Here is a 17,108-nt window from a genome sequence, read left to right on the forward strand (position 1 = left end):
GAAACCGTAGACAGATTATCTTGTCGTATTCAATATTCCTATGAAACGTTCGGGATGATAAATCGAGCGATGCGCTTCGATAGGAAAGATGTGGCGAGGCAATTCCATTTTACGCTCTTTTCTCTATATTTTCAATAAACACTTATTTTTTCGATAAATTGAAAATTCACGTTTTAAAGTATTGACCAGAAGTCATTGCAATTGCCGAACGAAAATTTTTTAAAATGTAAACAATTTTTTTTAAACAAGCTTTTATTTTAGTATGGTAAAGAGAAGAAAAATAATAGACTCTGGAAATGCTGGTTGTAATAATAATAATACTAATAATAATAATAATATAATATTACTGAGCCTCGGTGGCTCAGTTGGTTAGACACTTGACTTCAGCTCAGAGGTCCGGGGTTCGATCCCTGAGCCGGTACCTCTGGAAATTTTTCAATGTACCTTTACCGAAGTTCTGGTGGTTCGGAACCCACCTTAAGCTGTAGGTTCCCCCATCGTTTACTTGACTGCAACTCAGTCCGTCAATGATGGGGTAAAAACCAGGCTTTGTCCAATATGTCTGGGCAGACTGCTCTCATCATATCACTTGATTGCATTATAAAAATGCGTCCGTGAATGATGATATATACCGGGAGAGCCCCGTGCAAAATGATCAAATAAAAATCCAACTCTAACCAAAAATGCCTTCGACATATTGGGCAGGATAAGCCTGTGACAACATTTCGCCACAGAAATGTTTTTTAATAATAATATAATAATAATAATGGGACTGAAAATTAAAGCGTGGGAGTGTTTTTCCCCATGTAAATGTACTGTTTAACACTCACGCCCACACTTTTATTATTTATCATCATATTATTAAAATTATATTATTATTTTTATTTTAACCCACCTCTTTAGAGTCAATTATTTTGTTTCTTTTTACTATATCTTTGTAATAGCTTTTTTCAAAATTATTTTTAATTGCTTTTAGATTTTTATTTTTTTGAATTATTTTTACTTGAATAATTCTGTTGACTTTAGCAATAGCCACTGCTATTAATGATCCTGGTTATTCAAATAAATTCGATTTTTGAATCATAATCAATTTATTAATTTAACTCATAAAGCTAATAGATCGTCAGAAAGGGAAATTAATAAACATTAGAAGAAAAACAATAAAAAAAATTAGGACTCAAAAACTAGGTTGCAAAAACAATAAATCTTACTTTTCATCCAGCTTGAAAGTCTAAACATATCCGAAATTGTAAAATTTCTATGTTTTGGGAAACTGTTAAAAAATAGAAAAGTTTCTCAAATAAGACAATTCACATTAAAAATTTAAATTTTGTTGTTACATTTCTTTAAATTTAGAACGTATTTCAATTTAAAGTTTTTAAATTTTTTAAATAATCAAAATATAATAATTTTGTCTACATGTACTTAAAATTAAGGAGTTTTGTAATAAGTTCCAATTTTCGCAGTTTGAGAGGAAAATTAAATAATAGTTCCGAGTTAGAAAAATCGACTTAGAACTTTATTTTAAGCACTGGTAATAAACCCTGGACTATATGAGCGAAGTTTTCAAGATTTGGGATACAATAAGTATCGATCGACGACATTCGACTGACTCTCTGGCTGTTCGACGTCCTTAATCATATGCGCAAAAGGATCAGCGCACCTCCCCTTGTCAGGATTGTATCATTTTTCTTATCTTCCCCTCTTCCTTGAGTTACAGGCTCCCCCTATGGATCTATTTGACGTCCTCGTCGAAGATCCAGTATTTGGTTTCTGCTGGTCGGTGTTCATCTTCTTGGAGCGACCTCGTCGTCGGATCTGGTTTCCTGGTGCTGGAACTGCTCCCTCAGCTGGGCCCTTAAAACGCGTTAAATCGTCAGTGTGAGACGATGTAATGAATTCATTGGAATCAGGATTTCCAATTTTGTAGACAGTCGATAAGTTTTTTTCGATTGTTTTATAGGTCCCATCCCTTTTTCGTTCATACTTTTGCGTGGTGCCCTTGGCTGCCTTGCTAATTACGCGTGATCGAACCATAATTAGGTCCCATACTTTATGCTCAGAGACGTCACTTCTTTTCTGATTAGCGTATTTCGTCCTTTTGTCTTGTTCGTTCTCGTGCACCTCCCTTACATCTTTCATGACATCGGCTATCTTCATAAGGTAAGGTGCAACCTCAGAAACGAAATTTTCTCCAATCACTATTTCTCGTTGGTCACCTTGAACATTATCGGCCGTCCTCAATTCTCGAGCAAAAGTTAGAAATGAGGGTGCATGTCCTGTCGTTTGATTAAAGCTGGTGTTCCTTGCGTATCGAATAGAAGGTAGCTTCTTAGCCCAATCACGGTGCTGTCCTTCCACTAAAATGGCTATTTGAGTCTTCATATCGCTGTTCTTCCTTTCCACAGGATTTGATTCAGGGTTGTAAACTGCAGTTAGCGCCTGGTTAAATCCTAGACAGAAAGCTACTTGTTGCATGACAGCTTCCACGAACTGTACACCTTTTTCTGAGATGACTCGTCGGGGAGTTCCAAAACGTAGAAGTCCTTCCGCTGTGAGTGGCAAAGGACCGAAAAGGTCGATGGCAAGTACTTCAAATCTTCTGTTTGCAGTTGGTGTCCTCAATATTCCAGCTGGCTTCGAATTGGATGGCTTATACCTCTCGCACATCTGGTATTCCTTCACGTAGTCGGTGATGTAGTTCCGCATACCAGGCCAAAAAAAACTAGCTGAGATTCTCCTTAAGGTCCTCTCGACACCATAGTGACCAGCTGTCAATAATCTTCCTTACTTCTGGATTGGAGAGTTGTTCCTCTCTTTGATCCTTAATATTTTTCCTTGGTAGGTCAACCATAAAGGCGCAGATTCCACATTCTGCTGTATTTTATTCTGTGAAAAAAGGTCGAGAAAGTGTGTCGGCGACCACATTTGCTTTGCCTGGTTAATATATGATTTTTAGATCATACCTTGCGAAAGCGAGTGCCTAACGAGCTAGTCTACCGGATGGTGATCGTAGATTCATCAACTATTGTAGTGCCTGATGATTTGATCCCACAATGAGAGTCGCTCCATCTAAATATCCTCGAAACTTTTCTACGGACCATACAACTGCTAGAACTTCTCGTTCGGCGATGTTGTAGTTCTTTTCTGCTGATGTAAGTAGTCGACTCGCGTACTCTATAGGTCTTTCGTCCTTTTCTTCACCTTTCATGAGCACTGCTTCAAGAGCTTAGTTGCTTGCGTCCGTTCTTAAAATGTAGGAAAGCATTTCATCACCTCGACGTAAGTTCGGAGCAGAGGTAATAAATTTCTTCAGGGATGCAAATTCTAGGTTTTGTTCACTGCATCATACCCACACAGAACTACTTTTTTTTAAATCGGTGAGTGGCTTCGCTATTAACAAAAAATCGGTATAAAACGTCGAAACCACGTGTACGTTTGAAGGAAGGTATGTAAATGTGTCAAATTTCTAGGTGGCGGCTTGTTTAAAATTGCTGCGACCTTGTCCGGATCGGCCTGAATGCCTTCTCGTGTGATTATATGCCCAAGATACTTGATCCTAGTACAAGCAAAGACATTGAGATATGCGAACACTCAAACATTCGTTAAAACACTCCGAAAACGATCAATTAAGCGTTAAAACGTTGCTCCAGAATTCTTGAGGCCAAAAGGCATCTTTTTGAATCGAAACGTGCTTCAAGTCGGACAGTGACTTGCCAGTATCCGTTACGTAGATCAATTGTTGACATAAAATATTTTTTCTTAGCATTGTGTAGAAGTTCTTCTATTCTTGGCATGGGGTACTTGTTCCTTATCTTGATTGCATTTAGCTTTCGGTAGTCCACACACACTCTGACTTCTTTTTTGGGAACTAAGACTACCTGAGCAGCCTATGGTGACACACATTCTTCGATGACGTCATTTTCCTGCATATGAATCAGTTCTTTGACTAGTAGCTCTTTCTTTTGCGTAGATATCTTAATAGGTATTGCGGCGACAGTTGGATGATATCCAGTATCTATTCGATGTTCTGCATAAGGGGTTGCCAAGTTCGCTGAGGCGTGTTTTTGATTATTTCAGCATCTTCAAGAAAATCTATTCCCAACAAAGTGACTGAATATTGTGCTTTAGAAAAAATAATGAATGTTGTTGGTATTTCTTTATCGATTAGCGTCACCGTCACTTTGGCGATTAGTACATCTCTATTACTTTTTTCCCCGTCAGTAAATCCCACCTTCACTGATACTTTCTCAAATTCTTGTCCTTTTTTGACAAGGAGTTGGTATAGGCTATATCCTACTACATTATGACCGGCACAAGAGTCGAGAAATCCGGTTTCGTGAGATCCTAAAATTTCAATTGGAACCTTGGGTCTAGCACGTGACATTTTTTTCATTTTCCATGCTATCGAGAGTACAAAATTCTACATTTGTAGAGGCCGTTTAATTTCTGTGTTCTTGTTACACTTTAGGCAATTTCGACGAACAAAAACTGGTGTTTTACATCCGAAACACTTGATAGTTGGGTTTATTGAAGGTTGTGTCGTTGCTTCACTATGCTCCACAGATTTCGCGTCCGCTTTATTTTCAATTTTTACTAAATCCCTCTCCTTTTCGAATTTCTTCTTCAAACGTCTACATTCCTCCGTAGCGTGGCCAAATGCTTTGCAAAATTTGCGCTTTTTTGAGTTTGGCTTTGAAGAACTAGCATCCGACGAAGCGGGTTTCTTATCAAGTGGCCCGGCCCGAGTTGAGCGTCAATGTAATAAGTTACAATTTTCGCAGTTTGAGAGGAAAATTAAATAATAGTTCCGAGTTAGAAAAATCGACTTCGAACTTTATTTTAAACACTGGAAATGAACCGTGAACTATATGAGCGAAGTTTTCAAGATTTGGGATACAATAAGTGGTTACCAAAATTTGAATAACAAACAAAGCGAATCGTGGTAAGAAAAAAAGTTATATACGTATCGATCGACGACATTCGACTGACTTTGGTTGTTCGATGTCCTTGATCATATGCGCAAAAGAATCAGCGCACCTCCCCCTGGCAGGAATGTATCATTTCTCTTGTCTCCCCCTTTACTTGTGTTACAGTTTCTAAACGTAAATCTTCAAAATTGAGGACCTTCAAGTTGCAAATTGTAAAAATTAAATAATTTGTAATTTTATAGTTTCAAAATTAAAGAATTTTCTCTTAAGCGAACTTGAAATTTTTTAAAAATAATTCATAAAAATAGTTAAATTTCAAATTGTAATTTTGAAAAGCCAGAAGTACTGGAAATTTCCCAACGTAGCTTGTTTGAAATTCACAAAATTTTTTAAAAACAAGCTTTCATTTAAGTATGGTTAAGAAAAGCAAATAATTGAGTCTGAAAATGCTGATTGTAATAATAATAATAATAATAATAATAATAATAATAATAAAATTAGAATACTGGGACTAAAAATTAAAGCGTGGGAAAAATTTTTTTCTCTTGTGAATGAAGTGTTTAATATTTACGCCCACGCTTTTATTATTTTTTACCTTATTATTAATATTATATTATTATTATTATTGAAACCCACCTCTTTAGAGTCAATTTTTTATTTTATTTTTACTATATCCTAATAACAGCTTAATTTTCAGAATTATTTTAAATTGTTTTTGTAATTTTACTTTTTTTTTAAATTATACTTTGGCAAATTTTGTTTTGCTTACCCATACCGCAATATTTTATATATTTTACATATCCTGTCACGTATTCTATATAATGTTTATTTCTTTTATGCAAAAATTGGATAAGGTCTCAGTTAACCCAAATTTTATTTCTCGCAAATTTATATTCACAAAAAATTCAAACCTAGAAGTATGAGTTCATGAGTTGGAATTCCGCATACTATAAAGCAGTCCTATTCCACTTTTCTGGAGGCATGTGGAAAATATTTGTCATAACATTGTTATACATTTTCGGTCATTCATAGTAATTTCAAAGGTAAATATGGTAACTTATCATAAATTACACAAAATTCAATTTTAAACATTTTTGTAAATTTACTGAAATTTATGAAATTTTGAGGTAATTTATAGTAATATTACAGGTAATTTATGGTAACTTGCCATAAGTTTCACGAAATACAATTCAGAAATGTTTGCGAATTTCTGGAAATGTTTGATCATTTAAGGTAAATTTTCAGGTAAAGATGGTAAATTATCATAAATTGCCCAAAATTCAATTTTAAGCATTCTTGTAAATTTACGAAAATTCATGGAAATTTTAAGTAATTTATAGTTATTTTAGAGGTAAAGATGGTAACTTACTAAAAATTAAGCAAAATTCAATTTTAAACATTGTTATGAATTTCCGAGAATGTATGGCAATTTGCGGTAATTTATGGTAATTTACAGGTGTTGGTATGATAAATTGCCATGAATTTCCTGAAATTCAATTTTTAATATTTTCATAAATTTTCAATTAAATTTTTCTTTAAAACTAATTCTTAATAATTTATGAAATTTGTTGGTAATTAATGGCAATATTACATTTAATTGATTGTATTTTAATATAAATTGCCCCAAATTCAATTTAAAAGTGTTTGTTAATTTATATAAATATATGGTCATTTATTGTAACTTATCAATAATTACCAAAAATTCAATCTGACACATTTTTATAAATTTCCGAGAATTTATGCAATTTTGTGGTGATTTATAGTAATAATACAGGTAATTTATGGTGACTTACCATAAATTGATAAAAATTCAATCAAAAAATTTTTTTTTCAATTTATAGAAATTTTTGGCCATTTATGGTGATTTTACAGGTGAAAATAGTGACTTAAAATAAATTACTCAAAATTCAATTTCGAACATTTTGATAAATGTTCAAAAATTTATTTAAAAAATGTTTTGGTAATTTATTTTAATAATACAAGTAATTTATGGAAACTGAAGATAAATTATTCAAAAGTCAATTTTGAAAGTTCGATGAATATCCGGATATTTTCACAAATTTTTGGTTAAAATTTTGGTTAAATTGAAAATTAGTGATGTTATATCACTTTTCTAAGAGGCTTATCATTAAGGATGCACTACGTAAAAATAATTTTAAAACTTTTCTATCTCTGAAATGTTTTATTAAATCGGCAAAAATATTATTTTTAACAGTACTTATTTACAAGTTTAGCTTTTCCTATTTATTTAGGGACAAGTTACAATTCTTATTTAATCATAATGATTAAGACCTCATTTTATTCTTCGAAGTATTCGTTAGATTTGTATTAAGGTGGATTTAATGAAAAAACATTAATTTCATTTCATCATTTCATCATTATAGGATTGAATAAGAATTCTAACTTTTCCCTCACTAAATAGGAAAATCTAAACCTGTTAATAAATAATTTCAACTTTAATTATTTTTTTCTGAAGTAAACCTAACATCTTTCGTCAAGATTTTTATAAATGAAAAATATATTTAATTTTTGTGATTTTCTAAATCATTTTAAAAATTGGCGACTTTTGTGATTGATTGTACGTAATGTACATCCTTAAAGCATTGCTCATACTTTATTCAATTTTCCAAGTATGTATGAGCGAGATCTATGAACTAATTCTTTTAATTTATTAAAACTATTATTAATTGACTAAAGTAATTAATCTCGACTAATGAAAGTTTCCTTCATCCCTGAATTTTGAAGCTTGAAAATAATTAGCATCTTTAAGAGTGGAAAGATACAGGACGGTGATTTGGAGATGGCAATTGTGATTTCGTTGTGCACGAATGCGAGAAGTTGAGGCAGAGGATCCGACAGTTATGCTAATCCAACCTTATTATTAAGGACTCGACCAGAGTGGAGATCGTTGTACGAAACGTTAGCTAACCCTTCGTTAAGACCTTCGATCTACCCCTTCTCAAGACCGACTTTCATCCCTTCCTTATTCTGTTCCACCTTACCCTTACCTCACCCCTTCCCCTCTTGCAAAGTAAACGAGATTTCTCATAATCCCTCGCTACTTTTGGGGACTTTCAAGAATCGTCCCTGGGAAAATCTGCACAGCTTGTCCGGATTACTGGATGGATCCTCTCCCATTTCAAAATCAATATTTTCATTCTTATGACATTGCTGCACTCTCTAATCAAAAACATCTACAATTAACACAATCACGCCAGGTAAAAAGGGGAAAAAGGAAACTCTGGTAAGATTTTTTCTTTTTCTTTATTAGGAGACAGAATCAATTTTAAGAATGTACACTACATACAATCAATCTCAAAAGTAGCCTATCTTTAAAATACTTTATAAAATCGAAAAAGAAAGATCTATGATTAAATTCTGTAAATCCTGATAGACGCTTCTAAGTACACTTCAGAAAAAATAATTCAGGTTAAAATTTTTTATTTAACAGTAGTTATTTAAAGTTTTAGTAGAGAATTTTTTGAAGAAGAAAAGGAGGACTTAATCATTCGGGTTGAATCAAAATTGTAACTTTTTCCTAAAGTGAAAGACAGAAATAAACATTTAAATAACTACTGTTAAATAAACAATTTTAACCAAAAACCCCTCACTAACATTTTTGCCCATTTTTAAATAAATTTTACTTGCTATCCTGTAAACTAAATCCGGGATTAACCATTTTTTGTAGACGTGAGAATTTATTTTCCTAATTGCAGAATTCCTAAAAATAAAACCAAGACTCCACCGACCAAATTTCGACAACCACCATAAAATATTCATATTCAAATTTAAAAACAAAAAATAAAGAAAAATACCAGTTCCCGTCTGCTTGAGTATTTTTTATTTTATTTTTTTGCCTAGGTAAGGGTGCTGTATGAGTGACGAAATTTTGGTGCTTATTTTCTACACATGTTTTTTGTTGTGATTTGATAATAATGAAAATAAAAAGGACAAAAGAAAGAAAAAAAGAGAGGAAATGGGATTTGGTTGTTTGCCTTCTCATTTTTCTTTCCTTTTTTTATGTTTATTTGTTCAAGAAAGAAGATTCTTTTCTTTTTTAGAAGGAACGGTATCTTTCTTTGTTTGTTGTTTTCAAATTTTAATCGGAATATTTTATGGTGGTTGTCCAAATTTGGTCAATGGATTGTTGGTTTTTATTTTCAATTTCTGCACATTAATTTTGATTCTTTCATGTTAATTGGGATTATAAATTTAATTTTAATCATATTTAAATTTCATTAATTTTTATTTTCCTAAAATAAAATTTTCGCATTTTTCTTCTTTTCACATCCAGAAAAGTCATTAAAGAAATTATTTTGCTATTTTGTTCTTTTTTGCTTATTTTTTGGACCTCGCTAGCGAGCTGGAGAAAAATATAAAAATATGTTACAAGTATAAGATTACTTACCATTAAAAATCAAAATGAACATTGCTTCTCGTTTATTTAAATTTAGAAAAATCACCTCTGTTGAGAGGTGGAGAAGGCCCCAAAAAATTAAAAATAGGAAACACCACTAAATATTAAATCATTTTTCATTGTATTTTTTCTATAAAATAAACTTTACAGTGGTAAAATCACGTATTTTCTTGATTAATGAGGGGTTTATGTAAAAAAATGATTTTATAATTGGTGGTATTTTTTATTAAAAATTGTTGTTGAGGCTTTTTCAACCCCCAAATCGGGGTAATTTTCTAAAATATTTAAAAAAATGAAAAACGATGCTTATTTTGGCTTTCAAACGACGAGTAATTTGATACTTATCACATATTTTTTCCACAGGCACTAGCGATGTCTAAAAATTATGCTAACTTTGGCGTCCCTTTTTAAAAATTAAATTCCCATTTAAAAAGTTCCATCAGCCTCAAAAGTGGTTTAGCCTGCATAAAACAGAAAGAATACCTTCCTAATACGAGAAGAAACTTAAAAAAAAAGATGACAAGAATAAAAAACTGTGGGGTTATCTAGAAAACATTATTTACGTTTTTAGCATTCAAACATAAAATAAAGAACACCAAAATAGATCAGACATAATAAACTCACAGGATTTCTTACAATGTCAGGATAAATACAGCAAAAAATAGAAAAAAAATAAATCTGTGGTTTTTCTTTGAAAATAAAATTTTTTAATTTTTTAATTTAGTTATCGCCATTCTGTTAATCTTCAACTCTTTCATAATGCCCGTATGGATTTTGGAAATAGAAGGTAAGACTCATCTGAGTCCGGGAAGAAAAATAAATCACCTGAAATTGGTCAAAAAATTTACAGGTTAAAGGAAAATTTTGTGCTTTTTTTTTTTGTTTGTACGGCCCTCAACAGTAATTTTTCTTATTATTCTCTTGGCAAATGAAACACGATACCAAATTGTCTTGACCCAAGAAAATTTGTTTTTTCGGAAGAAAATTTACGTAAACAAAGTAAATCAGGTTTTTTCAATCTAGTATATTTTCTTATGAACAGAAATATTTTATTAGACTATTGTATCATCCGTATTCGTTACGATATTTTTGATTCAATATTATTTCTTTTTAGTTTTATGTATGCATCAAATATGATAATTTAAGTTTTTAAAACAATAATAGAAGCAAAATAAATCCGCCCTTTCATAAAGAAAAATTACAAGTCATTTTTAGTTAACAAAAAAATGTCTTGATTCTTATTTTTGCCATTTTGCAAAATGCAAACTCTTTCTAGAATTGATCAATCATTTTAATTATTTATTTACAGGGTCTTTTAAATTTGAAGAGTCACAATTCTTTCAAACATAGCATTAGGGCTAGATTTAGTCAATTTACATTAAAATTTCCACACTTGACTCAACTTCTAAGAAAATTCATTTTGGACATAAAAACTGCAATATCACAAAAAATAGAAATTAATAAGATTTCTCTATAAAATATGAATGAAGTTCTAACTGAGGTAAACTAAACATTACTTATCAAAAAATATAATAGTTCATATTTCATAGGAAAAATGTTTCAATTATAAATTAAACACAATGATTTTTTAATAAATAAGATTATTGATTAAAAAAGAAGAATATTTTAAGCAAATTTATTAATTTTCTACCTAAAGAATATCACTTTTAACAAAACAGTTGCTTTTTCCTCAAAGAAAAATGTAATCTATAATTAAAATTACAAATTTTAGAACAAAAAATACGAACTTTCAACAAAATAATTGAAATATTCGTCAAACAGATTTTCCAGATCCTCAAATTTTCAACCAAATAATAAAATTTGTAACCAAAAAATAATTTCAATTCTTTCAATACATTTTTCAATTTATGTATTAAATTGAATTGGGATGAATTATAATTTAAAATTTACTGCCAAACAGTTTAGTTTTTTAGTAAATCGATAATATTAGTCTCTAATATAAAATTTTAAAGCATACTTACTTATTTTATTAAAAAATTAAATTGATGAGTTATTATTAAATTACTTATCTAAGCAGTCAGCAAATTTTGAGGTTAGAATTAGAGGTTTCAATAAACTACTTTAAACTACTTTTTTAAAATAAGTTATTAAACGGCAATCACAATCTATTCTTTCTTTTCATTTATTCTGTAATAAATTATAAGTAAATTGTGCCATTTTCTTTTGATAAACCCTATTCGATTTTTCTTGTCCCAGTATTGGCTTCTTTGATATCCCACTCAAGGATTTACCGCAAATTCCTGTCCCACTAATGGACGATCTGACTAGCTTAAAAAATATTCATTTACATTAATTAACTATAAAACTAATAATGTATTTTTTGTTGTAATCGATCAAATAATGTCTTAGCCGCTTATTATAACGGCTTTTGTACAAAAAATTCTAATTCCTTCTTTTAAAATTGTCTTTATGTGGGTTAACTTTTCCTAACTGTCCCAGTAATGATCGGTTTACCTTATTCTAACAAACAAAGAAATCACATTTTTTAAAAATAAAAGTTAAAATATCGAAAGAAATAATAAATGAATCTGAATTTTCTGAAGAAATGAAAAAGTCACCAGTCTTATGACCGAAAATTGTGTTCGATATGGGAAACCTTTATTATTCAGAATCATTAAAAACCGGAAAATAGATTTTTGGCTCCCAGGACTAATTCCTTCGTTCCACCTCACACATTCGAGTTTTTCCTACTAGAAGGCGATGCACCACCGCGAATTGTTATTACGGGTTTCCTTTATATTGTCTTTTTGAAGAATATAAATCAAATCTTCTAAAGCCAAAGAAACGTTACAGGTTAATTTTCTCCTTTTATTTAAAAAGGGTTTCATATTTTTTTGAATGAATTTAGATTTCTGTTCTGAAAATAATTACTTCCATTGTCGTGAGATCTGTCACGTGACACTGATAGGGGGGACAAAGGTCGTATCAGTGTTTTTGACGAAGCGTCAACCTCAAATAACCAAGAGTGAAGTAGATGTTAGGACAAGTGGATCGTTCGACGGCTGGTTTATTGGTTATCGGAAATTTTCGTATTTATAGGTCCTCGACAAGACGAGGTCCACCGTTTTCGTAAACGATTGAGTGGAATGACTTCTGTAAATTAAAACTCACACTTTTGTGCAATTTATTTTTATTTAAAAACTACTCGATCTAAACAATATTTTCAAAATTAAAAGATTTAGCTTGTCGAAAAAAAATTCTAGCCCTTATTCTTGGGAATTATAAATTAGATTTCACATTAGGGTGATCACATTCACCATTCATAAAATAAAACTTTTTTTGTCATTCAAACCGAACTTCAGTCTAATAAAAAATGGCAATTACTACTGGCGGTAGTTAGGATTAGAAATTCTTAAAAATATCTAATTAACGTTGACATTTTATTATATATTTTTTCTCAATAAAAGAAGAAGAATCATATTTATGATTATCTCTAACAAAAATTCTAAACTTTTAATGTAAACGTAAACTCAGACTTTCCTAAAATTAATTTGTATATCTAAATTTCTCTATGGAAACATTTTTATCAAAGAAAGAATGTCCAAACATTAAGTTTTCGAAAATAAATATATCATAAAATAATTTGTGTCTCCTTATGGAGAAGGAGTTTAAAACATTTTTCAATGACAAAATATTTTCCTTGCCTTTAATTCGGATACTTTTTATTCAGATTTTACATTTGGTATCCTCAAAAGAAAACATTTTTATATTTTAGAGTAAACTTTAGAAATTTTACTACAAAGCTTTCCAATTTAACTGTCCACGGAATTATTATGTCTGGCGAAAATGGCAATTACTACTTGTGGAGGTTATTATTAAGAGTTTTTTTAAATCGAGGGAAGTTCAAAAGTTATAGTGAGTGAAAAGATACATAACATAACAAAATATGTGCCTTCTTGTAAGGAAACATTCCAAAACTTTTTTGTTTAACAAATTATTTTACTAAACTTTATTTTTAGAATTCGTGAATTACCTTCAACATGCATCATCCTCAAAATGAAATTTCTTCTCAATTGAAAATAAATTTTATGGATTTTTAGCACAGCGGTTTCCAATTTTAAATGTGTGAACAAGGACTTAAACCTTCCTCCATCCTATCATACGTTCTTTTAAAGAAGAAAAGTTAAAGGATTTGAGTGTGTAAAAATAAGTATTGAAAAAATGTGCTTGTTCATAGAAAAGATTTTTTAAAAATATTTAATAAAAAAAATACTTTTTCGGCCTTTAGTTTTGGCATTTGTGAATTAGACTTCAAATACACCATCAGCAAAACAAAACTTTTTTCTCAAATAAAAGTACATTTCAGGCATATTTATTATATGGTTTTCACAATTAATTGTATGTGGAATAAACATTTCTTAGCAAAAATGGCAATCCCAACTTGCGGTAGTTATAATAATTAAAAATTCTGAAAGATACCTAAAAAACTTGAGTTTTATTAAATTATTTTTCCCTATAAAACAAGAAGAATATTTGAATTGATCTGTAACGAAAACGAAATTACTTTAATATCTCTTGGAAATATCTTTTCCTTTAAAGCATTCTTATATATAAATTATTGTATGCAAACTATTTTTTTCAAAGAAAACTTAAAAGATTAAGCATTTCGAAACATTTTTGGTTAAACAAAATATTTTCCTGGTCTTTATTTTGAAAAATTTTCAAATTGGATTTAACGTTCATGATCCATTACTACTTTCGAAGTACAACATGCTTGAAGAAGCTTAAAAGTATCTAACAAAATTTGAAGTTTTATCATATATATTTCAAAATAAAATAATAACTAAAAATTATTGCAAAAAATAAAAAAACTGTCACTGAATTCAACAAATGTTGTGTTTTATTAAGAGAATTTATAAGAAGGCTTTCAGGAGATACCGAAGTATTTTACTAATTTTTAAGGATACCAAGTGATATTATTCAAAATTTTGAAGATTTATAATGATTTTGAAATATTTCCAAAGATTTCGAATGATTTGAAGAGATTGTCACGGATTTCAAGAAATCTAAAGGAGTTTCAATGAATTCAAGTGATTTAAAGAGCTTTATAAAGTTATTATTATTTAAAGAAATCACGTGATACTCAAGTTTTTAAATAAATATAAAAAGAACACAGCATATACGGATATTTGCTAATCAGATTTCAAATTCAAATGTGTGCAAAATCATCATGTCTGACAAAAAATGTCGATTACTACTTGTGAAAATTCCGACCTATTAAGAAATTAAAGCAACTTAAATTTAAGAAATTAGGTAAAAGTTGTTGGTTAAATACAAATTGGAATTTTTTCAGAGTTACGGAACTGACTTAATATATATTTTTTCCGAAGGATTTGAGAACGAAAGAAAAAAAACTTGTCGAAAATCCGGGGTTTTGCGAGATCCTCAGATCAATAAAATGTTGAAAAATCAAACCTTTTGTGAAGGAAGTCATTATTTTCACGATAAATATTAATTTTGCGAAAGAGAAAGTCTTAAAAAATTATTTTAAAACTACTAGTTTCTAGTTTTTAGATCTTTTGGCAAACAAATTTTCGGACCTACATGAGCTTTAATTTTCTTTTTTTAAAACCTCGACACGACCTGTTGTTACTGAGATATCGAACTTGAAATGAAATGGGACCCTTTTATCGACGATTATCCTAATTATGGCTAGAATAAAAAAATAAAATTTTATTGCTTTTTTTCTAGTCTTTTCGCAAATACCGGTGAAATTTACAAAAAAAAAGTTTTGTCCAAACAAATTTTTTTTAAAGGCTTCCAAAATGCCGGCGGTAATGAAAATAATTTTTTTTTTTAATCTTTGGAAGCCTTTAAAAAAAATTTAATTTTAAACAAAAAATTTGTTTGAACCAAACTTGATTTCGTTTTGAATTTCAGCGGTACTTGCGCAAAAATAGGAAAAAATATCGAAAATTTTATTTTTTTATTTTAGCCATGATTAGGACATATCCAATCGCGAAAAACGTGACCCTTTAAATTATTTAAAAGATTTCGCAGGGTTTTTTGGGGGGTTATTCAACTGTGAAAGGCACACTTATCGTTATTCTTTTCATGAAGATTTTAAATTAAGCCGTTCATATTCTGAAAAACTATCAATTACCCTTTTTTGTCCTGTTTGTTCAAGTTTATGTCATGGATGAAATTTTTTTGTATATCCAAGATTGTGGAAGAACCTTTTAGGAGTTATATTCCAGTTTTCAGAACTGCCTTGAATTTTCTGTGCGAGCATTGCTATCCGTTCCATACTAATAGCTAAGTTGGTAAAAATTTTTTTCAAGCTCGTGGACTAAAAGTACGGAAATTTTTTCTGATTATTTATTTTTTTTCTATTAGTATACAAGAAATATCGTGACTAAGAGAAATGCATGTGACTAGCAGCACCTGCCAAAATAATCATTGATTCTTGGTTTAATGGGCATCCTCTTGGCTAGACAGCCAGTGCCTGTTTACAGATTTTTATAGCATGGTAAAGAATCAAAATAATTCTTGAGCTTTTATTTTTGACCCTTGTAAATATTCCCTTATAAAATTGATGAATTCTGCTAATTCTTTGTTGGCCAGGGTTTGAAATTCTTTATAAATTTGCAGTGTATTTAAGAGATGCTAAATGAGACTGAGAATACGAGGATCACGAATATCGGTAACGAGCTAATCAAAACAAGCGGATATAAGGTGGAACTGAATACAATCTTGCAGCTTATGGGTGCGATTCCCGGCTGGATTTGCAAAGGCAGGATAGGGTGTTAGTTTCCGTAGCATTGACGTTCCACAATACAACCCTGATGCCGTTGACACCCCCATTTGCAACCCCAGACGCAATTTCTGAAGCTCTGCTTTCAGAATCACCACCTTCTGCCAGCGAATCATATTCCTTGCTCTACCAATGTTTCCTGTCTTTATAAAGTGGCTAATCGAAACTGTGACACTACATTCAAAATAGACAAGTTCATCTAATTTTAATTTCTTTCTTTTTCTATTTAGAGATTTTTCATAAAGAATTATTGCTTTTAAAAAAGAAATACACTAACTAACTTGTTGAGTTCTTTTCTGCTCATTTTCAAATGAAATATTCAAAAACCTGTACGTAATAACTGAAATATTCATTATTTTCTAATAATTTTTCATCATTATAGACTGGTTGAAAAATTACTTAAGTAAATTAAAATTTATCTATACCATTGTTGGTCTCAAATGGTTATTTTTTAAATAAATATTCAACTTTTGGTAAAAATTAAATTATTTTGTTAAAAATTAGTATTTTATTTGTTGTAAATTAATCTAGTTCAGTTTAAAATTCAACTCTTGAGTTGAAATTTCTTGCACTTTGTTAGAAATGTAGAGAATTCGTCATTTTGCATTGCAAATTCAATAATTTATTTAAAAATAACTATTTAGTAGAAAATTCGTTTCTTTTTTATAATGTGAAACTATTTTTATTTTAAAGTATATCTATTTCATTTTTGCTTAAAACTTTACCTTTCTTAGATTAAAATTTCAATAATACCTGCACTAACTGTCGCTTGAAATTCTATTAAGCACATTTAAACACTAACTCTGAAAATAACTTTTTTATTTTAACTCTTGATTTATTAGCAAGTTTACAATTCACAACACGGTCACATAGACAATAAAGATTATATTCACAACTTAGATCGCTATAACGCAAAACACATGAGTAAAACCATAATATCGGGTTTTGCCGAAAGGCTACGTGACTTTCGGTCTGTGTATGGGGG

At 30.3% G+C, this 17,108-nt stretch overlaps 2 protein-coding genes across 2 annotated transcripts in view; both read right to left on the bottom strand.

The window, feature by feature from the left end:
- Nucleotides 1–17,108, bottom strand: part of LOC117170049 (LIM domain only protein 3-like) — a 529,686-nt gene that overhangs the window by 237,516 nt on the left and 275,062 nt on the right. The gene's annotated exons all lie outside the window — the stretch shown is intronic.
- Nucleotides 1,693–2,709, bottom strand: LOC117170050. Its single transcript, XM_033356569.1, has one exon. It carries the CDS (start codon nucleotides 2,707–2,709, stop codon nucleotides 1,693–1,695), a length of 1,017 nt encoding a protein of 338 aa, XP_033212460.1.

The sequence above is a fragment of the Belonocnema kinseyi genome, chromosome 3 (genome assembly GCF_010883055.1).
Source record: "Belonocnema kinseyi isolate 2016_QV_RU_SX_M_011 chromosome 3, B_treatae_v1, whole genome shotgun sequence".
Classification (NCBI taxonomy): domain Eukaryota; kingdom Metazoa; phylum Arthropoda; class Insecta; order Hymenoptera; family Cynipidae; genus Belonocnema; species Belonocnema kinseyi.